The 27,565-nt window shown below is 41.5% G+C and overlaps 1 protein-coding gene across 1 annotated transcript; it reads left to right on the forward strand.

The window, feature by feature from the left end:
- Window positions 1-9,071: 9,071 nt before the first annotated feature.
- mx2 (Mx2 protein) lies at window positions 9,072-19,716 on the forward strand (the record flags this gene model as incomplete). The annotated part of the gene is given in 12 exon segments (NM_001124751.1): window positions 9,072-9,313; window positions 12,649-12,786; window positions 12,978-13,132; window positions 13,272-13,410; window positions 13,510-13,708; window positions 17,112-17,190; window positions 17,309-17,431; window positions 17,516-17,654; window positions 17,968-18,126; window positions 18,774-18,850; window positions 18,983-19,267; window positions 19,368-19,716. Coding segments are annotated over 12 exon segments (1,908 nt in total). The 5' UTR covers window positions 9,072-9,123.
- Between the last annotated feature and the right edge of the window lie 7,849 nt (window positions 19,717-27,565).

Genomic DNA, 27,565 nt, shown 5'->3' on the forward strand with positions numbered 1-27,565 from the left:
TTCAGCCACGGGGTTAAACCATTTTTTATAAGCGCAGCATAATCTCAGACACTCCTGCTAGCGGCTGGTCCTCTCTTTCTAGTTGACCGGAACACACTCGTTAAGTCCTGAGTATAGGATTTCAGCTAAAACACATTTCTTGAAATAAATTCTTTGCTGAAAGCAGGGGTTTGGCACTTCGTCTGAGTAAAGACAAACTATAGATACTTAGTACTCCTTTTGTGTGCTTTTTAGACAGTTACCCTCGAGCTCCCCTGTGGTTTCCTGTTCCGAGCCCACTATATGGTCTGGCAGCAAGCCACCCAAGGTGAACCCCTTGAGCCTACAGTTGTTATAATGCTACTTTTCTTCTTTAGCGCTTTATATTATTCAACAAATAATTGAACTACTAATGAAAACCAGTAACACTTTGGGTTTGGTTCCACAGCTTCACAATTTATGGATTTAAAAAAAGAATGTACAGTGCCTTGCGAAAGTATTCGGCCCCCTTGAACTTTGCGACCTTTTGCCACATTTCAGGCTTCAAACATAAAGATATAAAACTGTATTTTTTGGTGAAGAATCAACAACAAGTGGGACACAATCATGAAGTGGAACGACATTTATTGGATACTTCAAACTTTTTTAACAAATCAAAAACTGAAAAATTGGGCGTGCAAAATTATTCAGCCCCCTTAAGTTAATACTTTGTAGCGCCACCTTTTGCTGCGATTACAGCTGTAAGTCGCTTGGGGTATGTCTCTATCAGTTTTGCACATCGAGAGACTGAAATGTTTTCCCATTCCTCCTTGCAAAACAGCTCGAGCTCAGTGAGGTTGGATGGAGAGCATTTGTGAACAGCGGTTTTCAGTTCTTTCCACAGATTCTCGATTGGATTCAGGTCTGGACTTTGACTTGGCCATTCTAACACCTGGATATGTTTATTTTTGAACCATTCTATTGTAGATTTTGCTTTATGTTTTGGATCATTGTCTTGTTGGAAGACAAATCTCCGTCCAAGTCTCAGGTCTTTTGCAGACTCCATCAGGTTTTCTTCCAGAATGGACCTGTATTTGGCTCCATCCATCTTCCCATCAATTTTAACCATCTTCCCTGTCCCTGCTGAAGAAAAGCAGGCCCTAACCATAATGCTGCCACCACCATGTTTGACAGTGGGGATGGTGTGTTGCTTTTACGCCACATATAACATTTTGCATTGTTGCCAAAAAGTTCAATTTTGGTTTCATCTGACCAGAGCACCTTCTTCCACGTTTGGTGTGTCTCCCAGGTGGCTTGTGGCAAACTTTAACCGACACTTTTTATGGATATCTTTAAGAAATGGCTTTCTTCTTGCCACTCTTCCATAAAGGCCAGATTTGTGCAATATACGACTGATTGTTGTCCTATATACAGAGTCTCCCACCTCAGCTGTAGATCTCTGCAGTTCATCCAGAGTGATCATGGGCCTCTTGGCTGCATCTCTGATCAGTCTTCTCCTTGTATGAGCTGAAAGTTTAGAGGGACGGCCAGGTCTTTGTAGATTTGCAGTGGTCTGATACTCCTTCCATTTCAATATTATCGCTTGCACAGTGCTCCTTGGGATGTTTAAAGCTTGGGAAATCTTTTTGTATCCAAATCCGGCTTTAAACTTCTTCACAACAGTATCTCGGACCTGCCTGGTGTGTTCCTTGTTCTTCATGATGCTCTCTGTGCTTTTGACGGACCTCTGAGACTATCACAGTGCAGGTGCATTTATACGGAGACTTGATTACACACAGGTGGATTGTATTTATCATCATTAGTCATTTAGGTCAACATTGGATCATTCAGAGATCCTCACTGAACTTCTGGAGAGAGTTTGCTGCACTGAAAGTAAAGGGGCTGAATAATTTTGCACGCCCAATTTTTCAGTTTTTGATTTGTTAAAAAAGTTTGAAATATCCAATAAATGTTGTTCCACTTCATGATTGTGTCCCACTTGTTGTTGATTCTTCACAAAACAATACAGTTTTATATCTTTATGTTTGAAGCCTGAAATGTGGCAAAAGGTCGCAAAGTTCAAGGGGGCCGAATACTTTCGCAAGGCACTGTATGTAGCAATTACAATGCAGTAGCTTCTAACAATAGTAATTAAGTCCTGTTCTTACCTTACCCCAGAACTTCTAATACATCTATCAGCACCAGAATTTCTGCACTTTCCCTATCTTTTAAATTGGTTTTTCTACCCCATTTTTGCCTATGCCACTTCTGACTTTTAAAAATTGAACCTTTATTTAACGAGGCAAGTCAGTTATCAACACATTCTTACTTACAATGACACCCTACAGCGGCCAAACCCAGACGGCACTGGGCCAATTGTGCGCCACCCTATGGGACTCCCAAACACGGCCGGTTGTGATACAGCCTGGATTCAAACCAGGGTGTCTGTAGTACCACCTCTAGCACTGAGATGCAGTGCCTTAGACCGCTGCGCCACTCGGGAGCAACACAGCACATCCTCCCCTTACACATGACATTTAAGCAAAGTTACATAACACATTGTCTTCTTTACATGTGCTGTCTACACAGAGTCAGGTAACACATTGGTTCCTTCGTAGGTGATGTCATCGTAGGTGATGTCATCAGTTCATGGCCCACGCGCCATCAGGCAACTCGACCAGCTCCATCCCAGGGGCCGAGGTTTGACGGGGGTGTCACCATATATGATGAACCTCCGCTGTCCAGCAGAGGATCATCTGCCTACAGTCTACCCACGCCAATCATTTCCTCTCTGCCCTTGACTGGGTTTTGCTGCTCTCCAGCTGTTTGTGGTTGAGGCCTGTTTCAGTGTTACCAGAGTTATGTCTGAGGACTGGATGATTCATCAGGTCATATTGACTAGGCTCATTCACGACACAGGCTGGCTAAGGAGGGCTACAAAGTAGTTGACGGGTTTAGCCTCTTAAGAACCTTGGCTGGAAACAAGCATCAGCTTTGGGCAGTGGGTGGACTATGATCCACACCAGATCATCACACTCAAAAGCAACTTGTTGGAGTTTTAGATCGTTGTAACGCCCTTGTTTTTCTTGAGCTTTAGAGACATTGCGTTTAACCTACTTCAGCATGAGCTGTTGCCTCTCGAGCAGTGAGTAGGCATTCTGGCCAGGATCAGGTGACTTGCTGATGAGCCTTTCATGCGGACCTTTCAGGTTCGGCCTGAGAGCAATTTCTGCAGGTGTGAAACCTGTTGACTCCTGCCAGGCAGTGTTGATGGAGAAGCGGAACTCAGGCAACCAGCTGTCCCAAGTGTTGTGCTTGTCCTTCACGAAGGTTGTGATCATGGTCTTCAATGTGCGATTGATGCGTTCTGACAGATTTGTTTTTGGATGGTACAGTGTAGTGAGCTTTAGGACAACACCCCATTGCTGGCAAACCTGTTTGAGAAGGATGGAGGTGAACTGTGCTCCTCTGTCCGAGTGAGATATGCTGGCGTTCCCCATCTGGTGAATATTTCATCAGTGAGAATAGAGGCTATCTTCGGGGTCTTCGCCTCTCGCATGGGGAACAATTCAACCCATTTGCTACAATAGTCAAGGGCCCATGATATCCAGTCCCAGCATGCTTCTGCCTCCCAACCCGGGGTGCAGGAGAGAGTATCCGGAACAATGTTGCACTGTCCTTTTCTGTAGGTGACATGGAAGTCAAAATGTAGTATGATCATCCATCTATCAGTCTTGAATTGGGCTTTGGATGGTGGAACACCCAGGCCAGGGCTGAGTAGTTAGTAATGATCTCAAATTTCCTCCCTTCAAGAAAAGACCGCCACTTTTCCACCGCCCAAATGACTGCTAGGCACTCTCGCTCAGAGACAAGAGTAATTATTCTCGGCAGAGTTCAACAGTCTTGATCCATAGGCGATAACTCACTCATTGCCATCAATCTCTTGTCAAAACAGCACCAGGTCCGATGTCACTGGCATCTGTTTGTACTTTGGGCAGGCAGGAGCCATGGGACAGTAGCATTGGTGCTTTGGTTAGGGCCTCTTTCAAGTCTTCGAAAGCCAAGACACATCCTTCTTCTTCAGAGCATTGAGGGGAACAGAGCAGTTGTGGGGGGGGGGGGGGGGGGGGGGGGGGGTGCGTTATTTGTAACTTATTTTGTACATAATGTTTCTGCAAACGTTTCTTACAGTAAAAAAAGAGCTTCTGGATATCAGGACAGCGATCAATCACCTTGGATTAGACAAATATTTTTTCTACAACAAGGAGGGCGCACAAGACATTCTCCAAACAACCCAAAGGGCCGATTTCCCCGTTATTTGCAAGAGGAAGTACAGAGGATAAAGCCGGATGCCTGGTCAGGACCTGGAGAAGGCGAGTGGGAAAGCTGCCCTTACCGTCAATACTACTCACCAACATGCAATAATTGGACACTAATTTAGACAAGGTACGATCACGAATATCCTACCAATGGGACATCAAAAACGAGGGGGGGGGGGGGGGGGGGGTATGTCCATTTTTGCCAGATTCTGGCACTAAGACCACACTCAGTCAGCTGTATAAGGAAATAAGCAAACAAGAAACCACTCACCCAGAAGCGACGCTCCTAGTGGCCGGAGACTTTAATTGCAAGGAAACTTAAATCAGTTCTACCAAATTTCTATCAATTTGTTAAATGTGCAACCAGAGGGAAAACAATTCTAGATCACCTGTACTCCACACACAGAGACAAGTACAAAGCTCTCCCTCGCCCTCCATTTCGTAAATCCGACCACAACTCTATCCTCCTGATTCCTGCTTGCAAGCAAAAATTAAAGCAGGAAGCACCAGTGACTCGGTCTATAAAAAAGGGGTCAGATGAAGCAGATGCTAAACTACAGGACTGTTGTGCTATCACAGACTGGAACATATTCCGGGATTCTTCCGATGGCATTGAGGAGTACACCACATCAGTCACTGGCTTTCTCAATAAGTGCATCGAGGACGTCGTCCCCACAGTGACTGTACGTGCATACCCCAGCCAGAAGCCATGGATTATAGGCAACATTGGCACTGAGCTAAAGGGTAGAGCTTCCACATTCAAGGTGCGGGACTCTAACCCGGAAGCTTACAAGAAATCCTGCTATGCCCTGCGACAAACCATTATGGTAAATGAAGGAGGTATTTTTGTCAAGATAGGAATGTGATTTTAGGAGTCATAAGAGATAACTATGCCCGACATATTGGATGAAAACTTGACAAATAAAGGGGGTATCCTTTCCAAGTTACAGTATTTGGTCCATACAGTTTGTAATAACATCACAAAATGAAAAACAATATGACATTCGTTTTCTACATCTCCCCACGGACCCATTTCCCACATCATTATGTTAGAATTAATATTTTTGGCAACTTTTACTTTTACTACATTCCGAAAGAAAATAATGTAGTTTTTACTCCATACATTTTCCCCGACACACAAAAGTAGTCGTTACATTTTGACAGGAAAATTGTCCAATTCACACAATTATCAGGAGAACATTCCTGGTCATCCCTACTGCATCTGATCTCAAAACTCACTAAACACAAATGCTTTGTTTGTAAATTATGTCTGAGTGTTGGAATGTGCCCCTGGCTAGCCATCAATAAAATGAATAAATGAAGATTGTTGCGTCTGGTTTAGTATAAGGAATTTGAAATGATTTATAGTTTTACTCATTAACATGGGCACCCTCATTGACATTATCCTGGCCAACTTGCCCTCCAAATACACCTCCGCTGTTTTCAATCAGGATCTCAGCGATCACTGCCTCATTGCCTGTATGCGCTATGGGTCCGTGGTCAAATGAACACCCCTCATCACTGTCAAACGTTCCCTAAACACTTCTGCGAGCAGGCCTTTCTAATCGACCTGGCCCGGGTATCCTGGAAGGATATTGACCTCATCCCGTCAGTCGAGGATGCCTGGTCATTCTTTAAAAGTAATTTCCTCACCATCTTAGATAAGCATGCCCCGTTCAAAAAATGCAGAACTAAGAACAGATATAGTCCTTGGTTCACTCCAGACCTGACTGCCCTTGACTAGCACAAAAACATCCTGTGGCAGACTGCAATAGTATTGAATAGTCCCGACGATATGCAACTGTTCAGGGAAGTCAGAAACCAATACACGCAGTCAGTCAGGAAAGCAAAGGCTAGCTTTTTCAAGCAGAAATTCGCATCCTGTAGCTCTTACTCCAAAATGTTTTTGGACACTGTAAAGTCCATGGAGAACAAGAGCACCTCCTCCCAGCTGCCCACTGCACTGAGGATAGGTAACACGGTCACCACTGATAAATCCATGATAATCGAAAATTTCAATAAGCATTTCTCAACGGCTGGCCATGCCTTCCCCCTGGCTACTCCAACCCCGCCCCCCGCAGCTACTCGCCCAAGCCTCCCCAGCTTCTCCTTCACCCAAATCCAGACAGCAGATGTTCTGAAAGAGCTGCAAAACCTGGATAAGTACAAATCAGCTGGGCTAGACAATCTGGACCCTCTCTTTCTAAAACTATCCACCGCCATTGTTGCAACCCCTATTACCAGCCTGTTCAACCTCTCTTTCGTATTGTCCAAGATCCCTAAAGATTGGAAAGCCGCTGCGGTCATCCCCCTCTTCAAAGGGGGTGACACCCTAGACCCAAACTGTTACAGACCTATATCCATCCTGCCCTGCCTATCTAAAGTATTCGAAAGCCAAGTTAATAAACAGATCACTGACCATTTCAAATCCCACCGTACCTTCTCCGCTGTGCAATCCGGCTTCTGAGCCGGTCACGGGTGCACCTCAGCCACGCTCAAGGTACTAAACGATATCATAACCTTGATCGATAAAAGACAGTACTGTGCAGCCGCCTTCATCGACCTGGCCAAGGCTTTTGACTCTGTCAATCACCGTATTCTTATCGCAGATGTAACAGTATTACTTTAAACAGTCCCCTCGCCCATACCCGAGCGCGAACCAGGGAGCCTCTGCACACATCAACAACTGACACCTACGAAGCATCGTTACCCATCGCTCCACAACAGCCGCGGCCCTTGCAGAGCAAGGGGAACTACTACTTCAAAGTCTCAGAGCAAGTGACGTCACTGATTGAAACGCTATTTAGCGCCCACGCTAACTAAGCTAGCCGTTTCACATCCGTTACACTCACCCCCCTTTTGACCTTCCTCCTTTTTCCGCAGCAACCAGTAATCCGGGTCAACAGCATCAATGTAACAGTATAAATTTAGACCGTCCCCTCGCCCATACCCGGGCGCGAACCAGGGACCCTCTGCACACATCAACAGTCACCCTCGAAGCATCGTTACCCATCGCTCCACAAAAGCCGCGGCCCTTGCAGAGCAAGGGGAACTACTACTTCAAGGTCTCAGAGCAAGTGACGTCACCGATTGAAACGCTATTTAGCACACACCGCTAACTAAGCTAGCCGTTTCACATCCGTTACACAGACTCAATAGCCTTGGTTTTTCTATTGACTGCCTCGCCTGGTTCACCAACTACTTTGCAGACTGAGTTCAGTGTGTCAAATCGGAGGGCATGTTGTCCGGACCTCTGGCAGTCTCTATGGGGGTACCACGGGGTTCAATTCTTGGGCCGACTCTTTTCTCTGTATATATCAATGATGTCGCTCTTGCTGCGGGCGATTCCCTGATCCACCTCTACGCAGACGACACCATTCTGTATACTTCTGGCCCTTCCTTGGACACTGTGCAAACTAACCTCCAAACGAGCTTCAATGCCTTACAACACTCCTTCTGTGGCCTCCAACCATAAATATGGGTTGTATTTTCAATGGTGTTTGTTCTTCACTGGTTGCCCTTTTCTTGTGGCAACAGGTCACAAATCTTGCTGCTGTGATGGCACACTGTGGAGTTTCACTCAGTAGATATGGGAGTTTAACAAAATTGGGTTTGTTTTCAAATTCTTGTGTTCAAATGTTACAATAAAGTTACAATATTAATGTTTCAATACATGTTGCACTAAAGTAACAATGTTGAAATACCTTGATGGTTGTTGATTTTTGTTTTTGCTCTCAGTATTCATATCGGTGATATAAAAGGGTTTTAGATATGTAAAATAGTCACACTAAAATGTGATGGGGCATTCCAGTAGCAATGTTGGGGACTGCCAGTGACAGTTTTAAATGTGTTAATAACTGGGCTGGTGTCACAGCTGGCTGAAGGACTGGATCAAGGTGCAGCATGGTAAGCATACATTTTTTCTTTATTCAAAATGACGCCGAAAAATGAAGACCATAAACCAAACCGTGATGCTATGTGCCCTGAACAAAGACTACGTTAACTTCCCACAAAGCAGGGGGGGAAGGGGTACCTAAGTATGGTTCTCAATCAGAGACAACGATAGACAGCTGTCCCTGATTGAGAACCATACCAAGCCAAGACCTAGAAATACAAAACATAGAAAAAAGGACATAGAATGCCCACCCTAGTCACACCCTGGCCTAACCAAAATAGAGAATAAAAAGCATCTCTATGGCAAGGGCGTGACAGCTGGGATATATAAGCATTTTCATGACTGCATAGGAGAAATATGTTAATTCAGTATACATCACATTATCCCACTGGTCACAATTGTGACGACCATAAAATACACTTTTTTACCTACTTTTCCATCAAAACTTAAAAAAAATATGATTGATTATTTCAAAGACTTACTAATGACACAATATTTGGATAGACTCCCGCGTCTGTCCGGTGCGAACTTTAGCATCAGTTCGAGGTCCCTCAGCCATGTTAGTTCCGACCTGTCTATTATGATGTTTAAATTGACATGATGTTAATCTGAATATTGTTGAGTCTCTGACACTTTGTCCGTGGTTTACAGTTTAAGACATACTTAATATTTCACATCAACACGTGCAGGCTGCAAGTCAATGAATTACTCTCTGGCCTCAGGATGGTTGAGCTATTGAAATTTGAACATTTGAAAAATGTATGTAACATCGAGTGAGATGAAACACAGGTTACCTCGCTGTTGAAGAACTGAAAGTGAAACTCTATTATGGTTAAGAATCGTTTCCCGGGGATTACTATTTCTACAGATCCTGTACAGCCAGTAGTCAGTTGCAGTGTAGTCAGTTGCAGTTGCAGTGTATTAACCGTATTTTTTTTTTTATCGCAAATCATGAATTATACGCTGAACCAACATTATGAGGAGAAGGTGCGTCCTAGTATTGACCTCATCGACTCTCTACGCTCCCTTGGCGTAGAGAAGGACCTTGCGCTGCCTGCCATCGCCGTGATAGGGGACCAGAGTTCGGGAAAGAGCTCCGTGCTGGAGGCGCTGTCTGGGGTGGCTTTGCCAAGGGGTAGCGGTGAGTGATAATTAATGAACATTCTGTACGTGCATAATTTATCGTGTAGTTTAGTGTTCACAGTGTCTGTAGTTGTTGTTTTTCTACATAGTGTACATGTTGATAGTGTAAATTATGTGTTTATTGTGGCTTCATCATGTCAAATTCCTGGTAGGTACATGTTTATTTATTTTTTTACCTTTATTTAACTAGGCAAGTCAGTTACGAACAAATTCTATTTTCAATGACGTCTAGGCACAGTGGGTTAACTGCCTTGTTCAGTGGCAGAAGATATTTTTCTTAACCTTGTCAGCTCGGGAATTTGATATAGCAACGTCCAATGCTCTAACCACTAGGCTACCCTGCCGCCCCATGTAAATGTACTTGGCGAATAAAAGTGACTTATTCTGATGAAACAGGTGAGATGAGGGCAGTGGTTTTTAGAATATTGGTTCCGAAATAATATCATATTGGTGAGCCAACTGGTAAATGCACTCAGTTATAAGGAATTCATATCACTTTACAAGGTCCCTGTAACACCTAAAGATCTTGCAATTGTTTTGGATGCCATTCCCTCAGGTGTTGCTCTATTATTCAGGAACGTGTCAAGACATGAACCTCAGAGCCTGCCTTCTATTGTCCCTGTTGACTCATCCGTAGGAAAGATTTGTTTCTCTTTTGGTCCATTCAACAACAGAGCGATGTTGTATGTCAGGACCTTATGTCATGCCTTATTGGAATGGATTTATTGATAGTATCTGTTGGAAAAAAGTTTGGATGTTGCCACACACATACCTACTTGTTAACAGAATTAAGGAAGTTTCCTTTAAAATTATTCATAAATATTATCCTACCAACTACTATATGAAGATTTTCTCAAATTGCTCCTTTTGTAGTAACCACCCAGAAACAGTGTTGCATCTTTTTTGTCATTGTATTCATGTAAGAAAACTGTCGCAAGACAACAGTAGATTTCTAATTGAAGAGATGAACTGCTTGGAATCTTTACCTACGATGGGAATAAGCTGAAACATTTTTATGTTCATTATTGAAACATATTCATTTCATTATTCTTTTGGCCAAATTTCATATTCACAAATGTCAATTTACAAACAAAAAAACACATTTTCTTACCCTACAAAAAGAAATTGAACTGTATTTTAAGACAATTAAATACTCTACTAACAAAAAAACTGTTAGAATTATAAGTGTATGTATGTCCCTGATTAAGGTCTTTGTGTAATGTGATATTGTACCCCCTAGCTCAATTGTCCATTGTATATAATCTATATATACTTGTGTTCCCTCATGTACACTCTGTATTGTTATTGTTGTTAATAAATAAAAATCTAAATGTTTTAAAAAAGAGATGAGGGCAGTGGGAAAGTAGGTCCCTAAATGACATGTAATCCAATAAATAATATGAGTACGCAGCCAGTATGTTGCAATCAACTTTACTGAACAAAAAATATAAATGCAACATGCAACAATTTAATTGATTTTACTGAGTTACAGTTCAAATGAGGAAATCAGTCAATTGAAATAAATAAATTAGGTCCAAATCTATGGATTTCACATGACTAGGAATAAAGATATGCATCTGTTGGTCACAGATACAGGATCTCATCACGGTATTTTTGTGCATTAAATTTGCCATCGATAAAATGCAATTGTGTTTGCTTGTTTCTATGTTTCGTTTCTGATGTTATAGTTGATATGTACAGTGCCTTTGGAAAGTATTCAGACCCCTAGACTTTTTCCACATTTTGTTAGATTACAGCCATATTATAAAATTGATAAAATTGTTTTTTTCCCCCTCATCAATCTACACACATTACCCCATAATGACAAAGCAAAAACAGGTTTTTATAAATGTTTGCTAATGTATTAAAAATAAAAACTGAAGTATCACATTTACATAAGTATCCTGACCCTTTAGTCAGTACTTGGTTGAAGCACCTTTGGCAGTGATTACAGCCTCGAGTCTTCTTGGGTATAATGCTACAAGTTTGGCACACCTGTATTTGGGGAGTTTCTGCCATTCTTCTCTGCAGATCCTCTCAAGCTCTGTCAAGTTGGATGGGGAGCGTCGCTGCACAGCTATTTTCAGGTCTCTCCAAAAATGTTAGATCAGGTTCAAGTCTGGGCTCTGGCTGGGCCACTCAATGTCATTCAGGGACTTGTCCCGAAGCCACTCCTGCATTGTCTTGGCTGTGTGTTTAGGGTCATTGTCCTGTTGGAAGGTGAACCTTCTCCCCAGTCTGAGGTCCTGAGTGCTCTGGAGCAGGTTTTCATCGAGGATCTCTCTGTATTTTGTTCCGTTCATCTTTGCCTTGATCCTGACTAGTCTCCCAGTCCCTACCACTGAAAAACATCCTCACAGCATGTTGCTGCCACCACCATGCTTAACCTTAGGGATGGTGCCAGGTTTCCCCCAGATGTGACGCTTTGCATTCAGGCCAAAGAGTTCAATCTCGGTTTCGTAATACCATAGAATCTTTTTTATCATGGTCTGAGAGTCTGTAGGTGCCTTTTGGCAAACTCCAAGAGTGCTGTCATGTGCCTTACTGAGGAGTGGCTTCCGTCTGGCCACTCTACTATAAAGGCCTGATCGGGGGCCCTTCTCCCCCGATTGCTCAGTTTGGCCGGGCGGCCAGCTCTAGGAAGAGTCTGGGTGGTTCCAAACTTCTACCATTTTAAGAATGATGGAGGCCACTGTGTTCTTGGGGACCTTCAATGCTCAGACACTTTTTGGTACCCTTCCCCAGACCTGTGCCTACGACACAATACAGTCTCGAGGCTCTACGGACAATTCCTTCGACCTGATGGTTTGGTTTTTGCTCTGACATGCACTGTCAACTGTGGGACTTTATATAGACAGGTGTGTGCCTTTCCAAATCATGTCCAATCAATCAAATTTACCACAGGTGGACTCCAATCAAGTTGTAGAAACATCTCCAGGATGATCAATGGAAACAGGATGAACCTGAGCTCAATTTCGAGCCTCATAGCAAAGGGTCTGAATACTTATGTAAATAAGGTATTTCTGTTTTTTTTTATTTTTATGCATTTGCAAAAATGTCTAAAAACCTGTTTTCGCTTTGTCATTTGGGTTATTGTGTGTAGATTTCTGAGGATTTTTTTTTGAAATGTAATTCATTTTAGTGTAAGGCTGTAACATATCAACACCGAAGGCACTGTAAGTTGATATTCTTTTTTTCTTCTCTCTCTCACTCCTCTTCTTCCAATGAACTCTCTGACAGGGTGATGTATATGGGCTGTTTTTCTCTGGGTTTCTTGCAGAGTCATCTAATCTCTTTTACACTCTCTAACTCCTCCTCTGTCAACTCTGACAGGTATTGTAACACGATGCCCTCTCGAGCTGAAGATGAAGAGGAAGAAAGAAGGAGAGGAATGGCACGGAAAAATCAGCTACCAGGACCGTGAGGAGGAGATTGAGGATCCCTCTGATGTGGAGAACAAAATTCGGAAAGGTGGGTGTGGTCACTGTCATTGACCCACTCTCATTACCTCAAGCGTCTAAACTGAGTCACTATTCTTCACTAACATACTATTTTCATATATACCTAAAACCATTAAAAATATCATTAACTGTTGGTACAGTTAACTAGTTCTAAGGCACCTGTATTCTTATCCCCCCCCCCCCCCCCCCCCCCCCCTCCAGCCCAGGATGAAATGGCAGGTGTGGGGGTGGGTATCAGTGATGACCTCATCAGCTTGGAGATTGGCTCCCCTGACGTCCCAGACCTCACACTCATCGACTTGCCAGGCATCGCCCGTGTAGCTGTCAAGGGTCAACCTGAGAACATTGGGGAACAGGTACATACCTCCACCCCACCCCCAATATTAGTGGGGAACCACTGTTCATTTGTCACCCCAGCTTTAGAGCAGAAGCCAAAATGACACGTATCCCCCCACCACACGTTATGTACAGTATAATAATCTTTGGCATTTCCAGATTAAGAGACTGATACGGAAGTTCATCACAAAGCAAGAAACAATCAACTTGGTGGTTGTGCCATGCAACGTTGACATTGCAACCACAGAGGCTTTGAAGATGGCACAAGAGGTGGACCCTGATGGGGAAAGGACATTAGGTATTCCACCCTTTATTATTTACTAAACTATTATGAAGCAAGCTCTTGTGTAATGTTGACTTTCATGAGTGAGACTTGTGTGTGTTTCCCATTGAACAGGCATCCTGACTAAGCCTGACTTGGTAGACAAAGGCACAGAGGAGACTGTGGTGGACATAGTTCATAATGAGGTTATCCAGCTGACAAAGGGCTACATGATAGTCAAGTGCAGGGGCCAGAAAGAGATCATGGAGCGAGTCTCACTGACCGAGGCCACAGAGAGGGAGAAGGCTTTCTTCAAAGAGCACGCTCATCTCAGGTTGGTCCTCTGGTTTGAAGTGTGCTTTAAGTCTGGTACACAGAGGGTTGACAATTAGTCATGAACATTCTGCAGCCAATTATTGCTTTTACCCCACGAGATAACAAGATTTACCAAAGATTCCAGCCATCAAGCCAGACCATCTTAAGCATGAAACACACTGAGAATCTGAGACTGCCGATAGGTACTGATCACAGTATGATGCCGTTCCTTCTCTTGCTAGAATAAAATACGTACCTGCTGTGTACTGACCTGGTACCTATGAAACTGCAGTTTCTACTTGTAGAATTGCAACACTCAGCTGTGGCCAACAACTTGACTTTGAGCCAATCAGAGAGCACAGACCTCCACGGGGGGAGGCGACTGGACCCTTAAGAACGATTGTAGTCAGAGTGCAGTATAACTGCAGTATGCTGCAAATACAGCGTTCAAAATAACCAGTTACAGTGCAGTACACTGCAGTTATTCTGTAACGACTGCGTCCAAAATACTACAGTTACTGCAGTTACTGCACTTTTACTGCAGTTTCAAAACTGCTATAATGTTTTGTGAGGGGAGTGACAAGAAAAAAGAAAAAATAGGGCACTTATGAGAATTGTTCTTCAAGCACAAAACAAAGGAGTTTTGTGCTTGAATACGTTTTTTTTGTTTTTGTTAGGTTTGACAATGTGCACTAGCTTATTAGTTAGCTTCCTAACTGAGCAAGGCAGTCACACACACCTCATATGAAATGAAGGGAGTGGCAATAAGTGCAGCACAATGCAGCACAATGCGCATAACACTAAATGCTTTACCAAGCTAGCTATCTGGCCACTATAGCCAGTAACATAGTTATATCACAATGGATACGTTTCCATGTAGCAGCTGCCTGTAGCTGGATGCCTAGTATAAATGCAGTATCATTACTTTAGCTAGCACAACGGGTAGCTATTGAATCATGCTAACAATTTAGCTAACGTATGCAATTATGGAGAGTGAATTAAAATAATGCTAGCTAGTTATCTAGCTGGTGCCATCTGGCTAGTATCAACAAGGGCTTTCTACAACAGTAGCAACATTAGCGCAGCTAGCTATTGACTAGACCAGTGGTTCCCAAACTTTTTATAGTCCTGTACCACTGTCAGAATCGTGTGTATAGGTGGCAGGGAAGTCAGGCGCAGGAGAGTCAATGGAGTGTAAATGGAGTCTTTCAATAAATAACCACTTAACATGCTCCAAACACTAGTACTGTATGTACATACATAAATAAACATGGGTACGAGGACCCGTTGCACACCTATACAACCATAAAACAACACTGACATGAAACAGAGGGTTAAATACACAACAGGTAATGAATTGGATTGAAACGAGGTGTGTGGGAAGACAAGACAAAACCAATGGAAAATGAAAAATGGATCAATGATGGCTAGAAGACCGGTGACGTCGACCGCCGAGCATCGCCCGAACAAGGAGAGGCAACGACTTCGGCAGAAGTCGTGACAACCCCTTCAAACATTCAACCTCCAGCTATGTACCCCCTCTAGCACCAGGGTCAGCGCACTCTCAAATGTTGTTTTTTTTTGCCATCATTGTAAGCCTGCCACACACACACTATACGATACATTTATTAAACATAAGAATGAGTGTGAGTTTTTGTCACAACCCGGCTTATGGGAAGTGACAAAGAGCTCTTATAGGACCAGGGCACAAATAATAATATAATAATAATCAATCATTTTTCTCTTTATTTAACCACCTTACATATAAAACCTTATTTTTTCATCGAAAATTGTGAATAACTCACCACAGGTTAATGAGAAGGGTGTGCTTGAAAGGATGCACATAACTCTGCAATGTTGGGTTGTATTGGAGAGAGTCTCAGTCTTAAATAATTTTCCACACACAGTCTGTGCCTGTATTTAGTGTTCATGCTAGTGAGGGCTGAGAATCCATTCTCACATAGGTATGTGGTTGCAACGGGCATCAGTGTCTTAACAGCAAGACTTGCCAAGGCAGGATACTCTGAGCGCAGCCCAATCCAGAAATCTGGCAGTGGCTTCTGATTAAATTCAATTTTCACAGAACCGCATGTTGAAATTTCGATGAGGCTCTCTTGTTCACGTATCATTTTCCATTGGTTTTGTCTTGTCTTCCCACACACCTGGTTTCAATCCAATTCATTACCTGTTGTGTATTTAACCCTCTGTTTCCCCTCATGTCTTTGTCAGAGATTGTTTTATGTCAGTGTTGTTTTATGGTTGTATAGGTGCGCGGCGGGTCCTCGTACCCATGTTTATTTATGTATGTACATACTAGTGTTTGGAGCATGTTAAGTAGACTGGATGCAGGGCATGAAAGGGATAATGAATCCAGTTGTTTGTGTCATCCGTTTCAGGAAAGTACCTGCGTAATTGCGCACCCAACTCACTCAGGTGTTTCTCTATATCACATTTGACATTGTCCGTAAGCTTGAGTTCATATGCACACAAACAAATCATACAATGATGGAAAGACCTGTGTGTTGTCCCTTGTTAATGCAGACTCCAAGAGCTCCAACTTCTTAATCATTGATTCAAGTTTGTTCCGCACATTGAATATAGTTGCGGAGAGTCCCTATAATCCTAGATTCAGATCATTGAGGCGAGAAAAAATATCACCCAGATAGACCAGTCGTGTGAGAAACTCGTCATCATGCAAGCGGTCAGTAAAGAAAACTTTAAGCTCGTCTCTCAATTCAAAAGAACGTGTCAATACTTTGCCCCTTGATAACCAGCGCACTTCTGTATGTTGTAAAAGCGTTACATAGTCGCTGCCCATATCATTGTATTGTGCAGAAAACACATGAGAGTTCAGGGGCCTTGCTTTAACAAAGTTAAACTAGATGGTTTACTAGATGGTTTAATTTTATTTTTGGCAGTGAAACGAGGCTACTCAGGCGAGAAAAAAACCTTACCCAAATATATAGCCCTGTTGGAAATAGAACTGTTTAAAAATGTGAAGAATAATATATATTTTATTTTTTATCAATCATTTTTATTTGGCGTACCCCCAACGGCATTGCGCGTACCCCAGTTTGGGAATACCTGGACTAGACCATAAAGCAACACACACAGACATGAATTTCCAAGCAACACTATTGCCACCTTCTGGTTTGAGTTATTTGAACAATTCTGACTGGCTAATGACTTCAAGGTCTTTGCTGTGTGAGCACAAAAGAGATTGACTGTGACATTCTGTTCAGAGTTGCTAAGTATTGTTGACGGAAAACGTCTGACAATCCTACCGGTGTGTTTTTAGGCTGTCTCCCCTATTATTTTCAGATCTGTGTTGTTGTTGTTGTTGTCTTATTGTCTGACAAATGCATCAACATTTTCTGAAAGGTTTGCATTGTGTTTTCACATTTTCTCTATCCTTTATGTAGCACACTTTATGATGAGGGGCATGCCACCATCCCCAAACTGGCGGAGAAATTAACTCTTGAACTAGTGCAACATATCGAGGTGAATTCCTCTTACATTATGATGTCCCTGTACCTCTCTGGCTTTATGTGAATATACCGGGATTATTTGCAGAGTGTATTGTTATATGCCTTGTTTGAATGTCTTTCTTTGTGTTTAGAAATCCATGCCTCGTCTAAAAGAGCAGATTGAGGAAAAGCTGGAGGAGACACGCACCGCTCTGGAGAAATGTGGTACCGGACCCCCTGAAGACCCAAAAGAACGGCTGTATTTTCTGATCGATGTGAGTCCCTGAAGCTCAAAGCAATCATAGTCCCTCATTCTTAGGATACACTGACATGTGATACTTCCTCTTTCCGTGTGGCAGAAAGTGACTTTGTTCACCCAGGATGCCATTAACCTGAGCACTGGGGAGGAGCTGAAAAGTGGAGACATCAATGTCTTCTCCACACTCAGAACAGAGTTCGGGAAATGGAAGGCATACGTGGATCGCTCTGGAAAGAACTGTGAGTACACAATTCTCATACACCAATCAAACATTGGCCATAAACACTGAGTCAGGAAGTTTGGTAACCGAGAGTTGCCATTTATGTCAAAATGTTTTCTTTTCCTGTGTCATCCATCATCAAAATGTCAAATGTAGGCCCAGATATTTCAAGACAAACAAAATATCATATCAAAGTTGTAGATTGTTAACATAGATGTATAAAATTAATGAAGCCTCATAGCATCTTTCTTGTGAATCTAAAATCACATTGAATGCTTACACTCACACGTTTAGGTTAAACAACAGGATAATGTGGATGCCTCATATTGCAGTTAATAAGAAGATTGAAAAAGAAGTGGCTGATTATGAGAAGCGGTACCGTGGAAGGGAGCTCCCAGGGTTCATCAACTACAAGACCTTTGAGGTGATTGTGAAGGACCAGATCAAACAACTGGAAGAACCAGCAGTCAAGAAGCTGAAAGAGTTATCAGGTACAGTATTGAGTACATAGATCTTTAAATATATATATATATATATATATTTTTACTTATCCTGAAACCCAGTCATTGGGTTTGATTCAACCATTTACAGATTTACATCCAAGAATGTAGTCTATCTTTTGAGTTTGGTAGTAGTTTTGAGTCCTACCGATGTCAGATCTTAGTTTGACCAGTATTGTCGCAGCAAAATGTTCCTGCAGCAACAGGATTTTAACATTTAGTCCATAATGTTGCTTGATTGGTGGTTAGGCTATCAGCTGGCCAAGATTAGGCTATATGCAAAATGCCTATTTGTTTATTTGTATCCCCATTAACTTTTGCAGAAGCAGCAGCTACTCTTCCTGGGGTCCACAAGAAACACATAATATGACAAGTAACAAAATAGTGATACACTGATAAACAAGGACAGTCACAGAAATGTTAAATACAACAATATACAAACAATACAAATAAACAATTATGTGTGTGTGTGTGCAATTCCGTTAATATAACCTTGTGTTATTGTGTGTTTTCAGTGGATTTATGTAAATCATGAAGCTCATCTGCATTCATTAGCAACAAAATAATTCTTAGCAACAAAAGAGTGATCAAATTAAGACATCTGTATGTATCACAGTGGTGTTTCTTCCCTTTTCTAGATGCTGCTAGGAAGGCGTTCATACTGCTGGCTCAGAACAGCTTCACAGGTTTCCCTATCCTTCTGAAAACAGCAAAGGTAACTGTTTTCATAACTGTTTCTATATACTTTCCCATACTTTTCCATATATATTGCCACAGCAGGCCATCAAGTTCAACCTAAACAAGATGCGGAGATAACACATTGAATAACTTGTCTTTTGGCCTTCAGACTAAGATCGAGACCATCAAGCAGGAGAAGGAGTCTACGGCTGAGTCCACGTTGAGGACTCAGTTCAAGATGGAGCTGATAGTGTACACACAGGACAGCACCTACAGCTCTAGCCTGAAGAAGAGGAAGAGGGAGGAGGAAGAGTTGGAGGAGGGAGAGTTAGTTAAAAATAATTTAGGGAGTTGGAAAGGGTTACCTGTTGTTTCTGTAAGGAGTACTGTCAATGGCCTTGACACCCATGCTACCCTACGGGAGATGATGCTGCACCTCAAGTCCTATTATCATGTAAGTCAGGAGTATTTACAGCAGGCTACTGTTAAAAGAAGATCATTGTCTCATGCCCAAGAGCTGATACACTCCTCTTCGTTTTTTTTTTCTTTGCCAGATTGCCAGTCAGCGTCTGGCTGATCAGATTCCCATGGTGATCCGCTACCTGGTGCTGCAGGAGTTTGCTTCCCAGCTGCAGAGGGAGATGCTTCAGACTCTGCAGGAGAAGGACAACATCGAGCAGCTGCTGAAAGAGGACATCGACATCGGCAGCAAGAGGGCTGCACTGCAGAGCAAGCTCAAACGCCTGATGAAGGCACACAACTACCTAGTGGAGTTCTAGTATGGACAGCTGCTTGTTAACATTTAGGATGGTCTTGTCTAACTTCAGATAGGTTGGTTAATGGAAGTAGGCATTGAGGTTTGGGGTAGATTCTGTTATCTAAGTTATAATAAAGTTACTATGCAGTCAAGTTCTTTGTTATCGTTTTTTTGTTCATAATATTAAACTCAAATGCAGCTAGCCTACCTGGTGGAGTGGAAGCTGCCTGATTGCACTTCCTTCTCTGTTCCCAAATGCTATATTTTTATTAATAGGCAATGTATAATTTATTTCTGATATTTTCACTTGTGGTTTATAGTTTATATTTCTGAAAAAATATTTTTTATTGTTATTTTAACATGCTTCCTCTTTATCATGTTTGGATGGGCCTGTGGGGACCACATAACATCAACTTACCCACTGGGCAAAAACTGGTTGAATCAACATTGTTTCCACATCATTTCAGTCCTTGTGAAAAAATCCTATAGGATTAGTGATTTTTTTCAATAGAATCTCGTCACCTCTATCAGAATCCTTTTGGAATCCTATTAGAATCTATTGGAAATAAAAAGTAATCATATTGGATTTGTCATGCCCTTACCATAGTTTGCTTTGTTTGTTTTTATGTTTTGTTTGGTCAGGGTGTGATCTGAGTGGGTGTTCTATGATGTATGTCTAGTTTGTCTGTTTCTGTGTTTGGCCTGATATGGTTCTCAATCAGAGGCAGGTGTTAGTCATTGTCTCTGATTGGGAACCATATTTAGGTAGCCTGTTTTGTCATTGTGGGTTGTGGGTGATTGTCTATGTTAAGTTGCTTGTATGCACAGTGTTTAATTAGCATCACAGTTGTTGTTTTGTAGTGTTCAGTTTTTCCATTAAAATGACACTTACCACTGGTGACAACCGTGACAGGATTCTATACAATTCTTGCAGTCCTATAGGATTTTGTATCACCTCTACCAGAATTCTATTGGAATCCTATATTGGACTAGTTTTTTTTCCTATTGTTTTTTTAACAATACAAAACATCCACAAACAAACAAAAACATACAGACGCACACAAATATTCACACACAAACATTCACATCACCCCACTCACCTACTCACACCATCTCCAGCGCCCACCTCAAATGGCACCCTTTTGTTTCTCTCCGTCGCCCACACTCTTTCAACGTTTATTTAGCTACACATCTGCTAAACACGTGACAAATACAATTTGATTTGATTAGATAATAAAGCATTTGACCTTTCCATAGTGTTAAATATGCAGGATTGATTGTTTTTTCAGGATAATTGACAAGAACAGCATCATCCAACCAATCGGGTATCTCACAAACATCATATGCCATCTCTTGAAATATGGAGACAGACGGATATTTTTTTCAAACCCTGTCTGCAGATGAAGAGGTCCCAACGAATGGCCCAAGAGAATAAGGGTACATCATTGTATACCATGGATTATACACTGAACAAAAATATAAACGCAACATGTAAAGTGTTGGTTCCATGAGCTGAAATAAAAGATCCCAGAAATGTTCAATACGCACTAAAAGCTTGTCTCTCAAATGTTGTGCACAAATTGGTTTCCATCCTGTTAGTGATCATTTTTCCTTTGCCAAGATAATCTATTCACCAGACAGTTGTGGCATATCAAGAAGCTGATTAAAAAGCATGATCATTACACGGGTGCACCTTGTGCTGGGGAAAATAAAAGACCACTCTAAAATTAGCAGTTTTGTCACACAGCACATTGCCACAGATGTCTCAAGTTTTGAGGGAGTGTGCAATAGGCATGCTGACTGCAGGAATGCCCACCAGAGCTGTTGCCAGAGAATTGAATGTACATTTTTGCTTCTTAATCTGCATGATTGTCTGCTGGGTGTAGGAGGGGGCTGCCCAAACCCTGCCCAGTCATGTGAAATCCATAGATTAGGGCCTCATGAAAGTGCTCCCTCTTAAAAAGATGAGAGAGGCCTGTAATTTTCATCATAGGTACACTTCAACTATGACAGACAAAATGAGAAAAAAAATCCAGAAAATCACATTGTAGGATTTTTAATGAATTTATTTGCAAATTATGGTGGAAAATAAGTATTTGGTCAATAACAAAAGTTTATCTCCATACTTTGTTATATACCCTTTGTTTGCAATGACAGAGGTCAAACGTTTTCTGTAAGTCTTCACAAGGTTTTCACACACTGTTGCTGGTATTTTGGCCCATTCCTCCATGCAGATCTCCTCTAGAGCAGTGATGTTTTGGGGCTGTTGCTGGCTAACATGGACTTTCAACTCCCTCCAAAGATTTTCAATGGGGTTGAGATCTGGAGACTGGCTAGGCCACTCCAGGACCTTGAAATGCTTTTTACGAAGCCACTCCTTCGTTGTTCGGGATCATTGTCAGGCTGAAAGACCCAGCCACGTTTCATCTTCAATGCCCTTGCTGATGGAAGGAGGTTTTCATTCAAAATCTCACGATACATGGCCCCATTCATTCTTTCCTTTACACGGATCAGTCGTCCTGGTCCCTTTGCAGAAAAACAGCCCCAAAGCATGATGTTTCTACCCCCATGCTTCACAGTAGGTATGGTGTTCTTTGGATGCAACTCAGCATTCTTTGTCCTCCAAACACGACGAGTTGACTTTTTACCAAAAAGTTATATTTTGGTTTCATCTGACCGTATGACATTCTCCCAATCTTCTTCTGGATCATCCAAATGCTCTCTAGCAAACTTCAGACGGGCCTGAACATGTACTGGCTTAAGCATGGGGACACGTCTGGCACTGCAGGATTTGAGTCCCTGGCGGCGTAGTGTGTTACTGATGGTAGGCTTTGTTACTTTGGTCCCAGCTCTCTGCAAGTCATTCACTAGGTCCTCCCGTGTGGTTCTGGGATTTTTGCTCACCGTTCTTGTGATCATTTTGGTCTTGTATGTCTTCCATTTCCTAATAATTGCTCCCACAGTTGATTTCTTCAAACCAAGCTGCTTACCTATTGCAGATTCAGTCTTCCCAGCCTGGTGCAGGTCTACAATTTTGTTTCTGGTGTCCTTTGACAGCTCTTTGGTCTTGGTCATAGTGGAGTTTGGAGTGTGACTGTTTGAGGTTGTGGACAGGTGTCTTTTATACTGATAACAAGTTCAAACAGGTGCCATTAATACAAGTGGAGGACAACGAGTGGAGGACAGAGGAGCCTCTTAAAGAAGAAGTTACAGGTCTGTGAGAGCCAGAAATCTTTCTTGTTTGTAGGTGACCAAATACTTATTTTCCACCATAATTTGAAAATAAATTCATAAAAAATCCTACAATGTGATTTTCTGGAGAAAAAAAATCTCATTTTATCTCTCATAGTTGAAGTGTACCTATGATGAAAATTACAGGCCTCTCTCATCTTTTTAAGTGGGAGAACTTTCACAATTGGTGGCTGACTGAATACTTTTTTGCCCCACTGTATGTGTACCTATATTATAGTTTAATAGTCACACAATGTATTAACTTATTACAACTGGGGCAGGCCAACCCTGCTGGGTGTGCACATTTATTTTCCGGCCCAGCACTAACACACCTGATTCAATGTATCAAACCTAATTAGTTAATAATCAAGGGTGCTATTGCTGGTCTGGAACAGAAGTCTGCTAAACCAGCAGATCAGGATCTACTTTTTTTTTTGTTCACCTGAAATGATGCTTTAGTAATAATATCCTACTTTTTACTAAGACATCTAGCCTTAACATATGAGTTAGCTTACTTGTACACTTTGAAATTACATGAAAGTGTTGATTTTCTTCTCAAGTTTAGTGTAGAAATGTAATTGTTTTAATTGTTTACACAGCTGCCAACACTCCTCTCTCCCAGCTGTGGCATTCTATTACCCTTACGTCCCTGTTCCTGTTGCAAAAGGCCTTAGCACCTTTCAGATCATCCTTAGTAGTCCTCTATCTAATCAGTCACTTAAGGTCATTCATTTTATGTGAAGATGGACACACTTATCTGGTTTCCCTCTCTGCTGACTGCCATCCAGCAGGCCCAGCCTTCACAGCCTCCCTATCAACAGCAGGCTGTCTTGGCACCAGATCCTGCCACAGCCAAAGAGCTCTGAGAGTCTGTGATGGAAACAAGTAATTGTTAGTATATGATACACACTTACTGTTTGTGTGCTGGCCAATGCGATTTTGGTTTCTCTCACCAAAACCCACCTAATATCTTTTACATTTTCAGAAAATGTTCCTTGATCGCAGAACGCCAATTTTCATCAAGGCTGAAAGGGTCCAATGTCGAAGTGGGTGTCCTGTGTGGTTAATTATTTTTTTGAAGAAGTTAAGAGACTAAACTAGGAGTCAGTTTTGTAGTACAATCTATTAAATCAGGGTTAAAGCTCACCACAAAGGTAGTCAATGCCATGCAATGGAAATTGACAGCTGGCATTGTGAGTTATCAATGAAGACACCATGAGACTGTTCTTGAGCTTTTAATTATTGTTGTTGCATTTGTATGTGAATACTTGTTGTATAATTTGCTGGTTGTAAACAATTACAATGTTACATGTTGAAGGCTGTGATAAATTGTCACGTTCTGACCTTAGTTCCTTTGTTTTGCCTTTTGTTTTAATATGGTCAGGGCGTGAGTTAGGTGGGTTGTCTATGTTAGTTTGTCTATGATTTTCTATTTCTGTGTTTGGTCTGGTATGGTTCTCAATCAGAGGCAGCTGTCAATCGTTGTCCCTGATTGAGAACCATATTTAGATAGCCTGTTTTCGATTGTGTTTTGTGGGTGGTTGTTTTCAGTCTTTGTGTGTTTACACCAGACAGAACTGTTCCGGTTGGTTCTTTGTTGTTTTGTTATTCAGTGTTCAGTTTACTTTATTAAAAAGATGAACACACTGCGCATTGGTCCTCACCTTCTTCCACCGACAACGGCCGTTACATAAATGTGTTATGTTAGGCTTTGCGAAATTGCAAAACATAACAATGGAGTGGAAAATATGTTGACAACAACAGCTTTGATTGATTGCAATGTTATTCAATGTGTCATTTCAATAAAAACATGCTTGGTTAAAACTTTTATTATAACACGAAGAGTATGTGTACTTGTCACGCCTTCAGACAGACCTGTACTCATTCACAGAGGGATGGAACTACTATCCACAGAGCACTGAGCAGAACTGCACTCCCAACCAGTTGTGGGAAATTGGCATTGCGCGATATGGAGGTAATTCATCAAAAACACAAATAATTTTTTAATACATACATTTTGTTTTTTATTCAATCAACCTGCTTCATTACAGGGCACTGACTTCAACTGTGCGAGCAGAGAGCTTCCATTAGACGTCAGCACTGGGGTGCAAGTTCCAGCACTTGCCTGTAACCTAAGTGACAACGAAATGATGACTGCTGCTATAAACCCTAAAGTCCATTCTGAGTCATTTGGCAGAGACATGTATCTACATGTTGTCGACTTTGTACAGGAAATTGTGAGGGAAAGGGAATGTTAGGAAGGTACGGGAAGATTTGGGAAAAGTACGCACACACGCATACCATTCCAAATACACCAGATAGGAACCCAGGCGGTGAAGGGGTTTGGCGTCTGTTACCTTGACATTTCCTGCTGCACTCTGTTGTCCATTGTTGAGAGAGAGATCTCATACCACTCTCTTCGTGTTATAATAAATGTTTTATTATAACTAATTTACACCTACTAATTTCAAATTTGAAGTCCCCTGCCCTTTGCCAGTATGTCTTCCAGCTGCTTCTTTCCAAAAGATCACGGTCTCTTGATGGTAAACTCATGCCCCAGACATGACGATGGTCCCCTCAAAAGAGCGGTACGGGAACCGACCTTTTCCACCACATTCATCTAACAGGGAAGACACAGAGAACTTGACATGGATAACATACATACATACATACAGTAGATATCAAACATCAAATGTTACATACTACATTATTGGTACCACTAAACAATACAATTACATTTAGTCTGCAATAATTGATGTGACCAAATGTATCTGGTATCTATTGATGTGACAAAATGTATCTATAATCTATTGATGTGACTAAATGAATCTATAATGTATTGATGTGACTAAATGAATCTGCTGTTTGCTATTGTCAGAAAGGAAATCACTTTAAACATAAACATATTACTTTTAGAATTGAAGACGTCTTTAACCGCGTGAACTAGATCTGCTGGGCTCCTCCCACCCTCCTGTGGTCCAGTTGTGTTTATACCTATGAACAATTAAAATAACATGGTGCAGAATGACACAATATACGACAAGTATAAGCGCCCACCTAATTATTATTATTATTATTGGAATTTATGGTAAATATGCATAGGAAAACAAGAAACACAGCAACCGTATTGTCCACTTTTAATATTTTTTTCAATAGTACTTTACCTGCAAAGGAAAGACCAAATTCTCCGACAAGCCCAGTTGTCATTACAAACTGTTGCGCTGTGAACAAGAGCCTTCCATCCTTTTGATCTTACTGAAAGGTAATTAGCCTTTGCCAGCAAGACCAAAAGCCCTAGGTCAGTGTAGTAGGAGCCAGTCTTTTCAGTATAATGCACTCACATCGAGCCTATTGCAGGTTACAATATGAAGGAGACAAGTTGCTGGTCCGTTGGAAAGATAATAACATTGTCACAGTGGCAACAAACATGGAGGAGAAATACAGTGAGACCTCCGTCAAGAGATGGAACAAGGAGTGACGTGCCTTTGACAAAGTCCCACAACCAAAATGCATCAACCGATACAACTTCATAACCTACAGGTTTCAAGATACCATATCTCCATCAGGTATAAGAAGTGGTGGTGGGCCATCTTTGCATGGTCTCTCAACAGTGCACTCGTAAACAGCCATTTATTTTACAGAGATGTTATTGGAGGGACCATCAACCTGCTCACCTTCTCATGGATAGTGGGCCAGTCTCTTATGCAAACGTTTGGCAGGAAACCACTGAGTCACGGAAGGAGATCTCTACTGGCTGCTACTATTGAAGATCAGTCAAGATATGACAAAGCTTCTCACTGGCCAATCAACACGATGCACCGGTTCCATAGATGTCATCATTGTGACAAACGCACTGCATATGCATGTGAGAAATGCAAAGCGCCACTGCACATTGAGTGCTTCAAGATATACCGTGGACAGTAGAAAAGGAGATAAGAGCGAATGAAAAAGGTCTGAAAAAGCCAATATAAGAAAAATAGAAAAGTCAATAAAGGGTGAGGAGAAGCAGTACAACGGACTCTAGGAAGAAAAGAAAAGTCAACGAAAAATTGAAAATGACTGGAATGTTTTTGGAAAAGAGAATCAATTGATTCAAGACATACTGTATTACAGTATCTGACTGAAAAGAGAATCAATTGATTCAAGACATACTGTATTACAGTATCTGACTGAAAAGAGAATCAATTGATTCAAGACATACTGTATTACAGTATCTGACTGAAAAGAGAATCAATTGATTCAAGACATACTGTATTACAGTATCTGACTGAAAAGAGAATCAATTGATTCAAGACATACTGTATTACAGTATCTGACTGAAAAGAGAATCAATTGATTCAAGACATACTGTATTACAGTATCTGACTGAAAAGAGAATCAATTGATTCAAGACATACTGTATTACAGTATCTGACTGAAAAGAGAATCAATTGATTCAAGACATACTGTATTACAGTATCTGACTGAAAAGAGAATCAATTGATTCAAGACATACTGTATTACAGTATTTGACTGAAAAGAGAATCAATTGATTCAAGACATACTGTATTACAGTATCTGACTGAAAAGAGAATCAATTGATTCAAGACATACTGTATTACAGTATCTGACTGAAAAGAGAATCAATTGATTCAAGACATACTGTATTACAGTATCTGACTGAAAAGAGAATCAATTGATTCAAGACATACTGTATTACAGTATCTGACTGAAAAGAGAATCAATTGATTCAAGACATACTGTATTACAGTATCTGACTGAAAA

Source organism: Oncorhynchus mykiss, chromosome 17, assembly GCF_013265735.2.
Source record: "Oncorhynchus mykiss isolate Arlee chromosome 17, USDA_OmykA_1.1, whole genome shotgun sequence".
Lineage (NCBI taxonomy): Eukaryota > Metazoa > Chordata > Actinopteri > Salmoniformes > Salmonidae > Oncorhynchus > Oncorhynchus mykiss.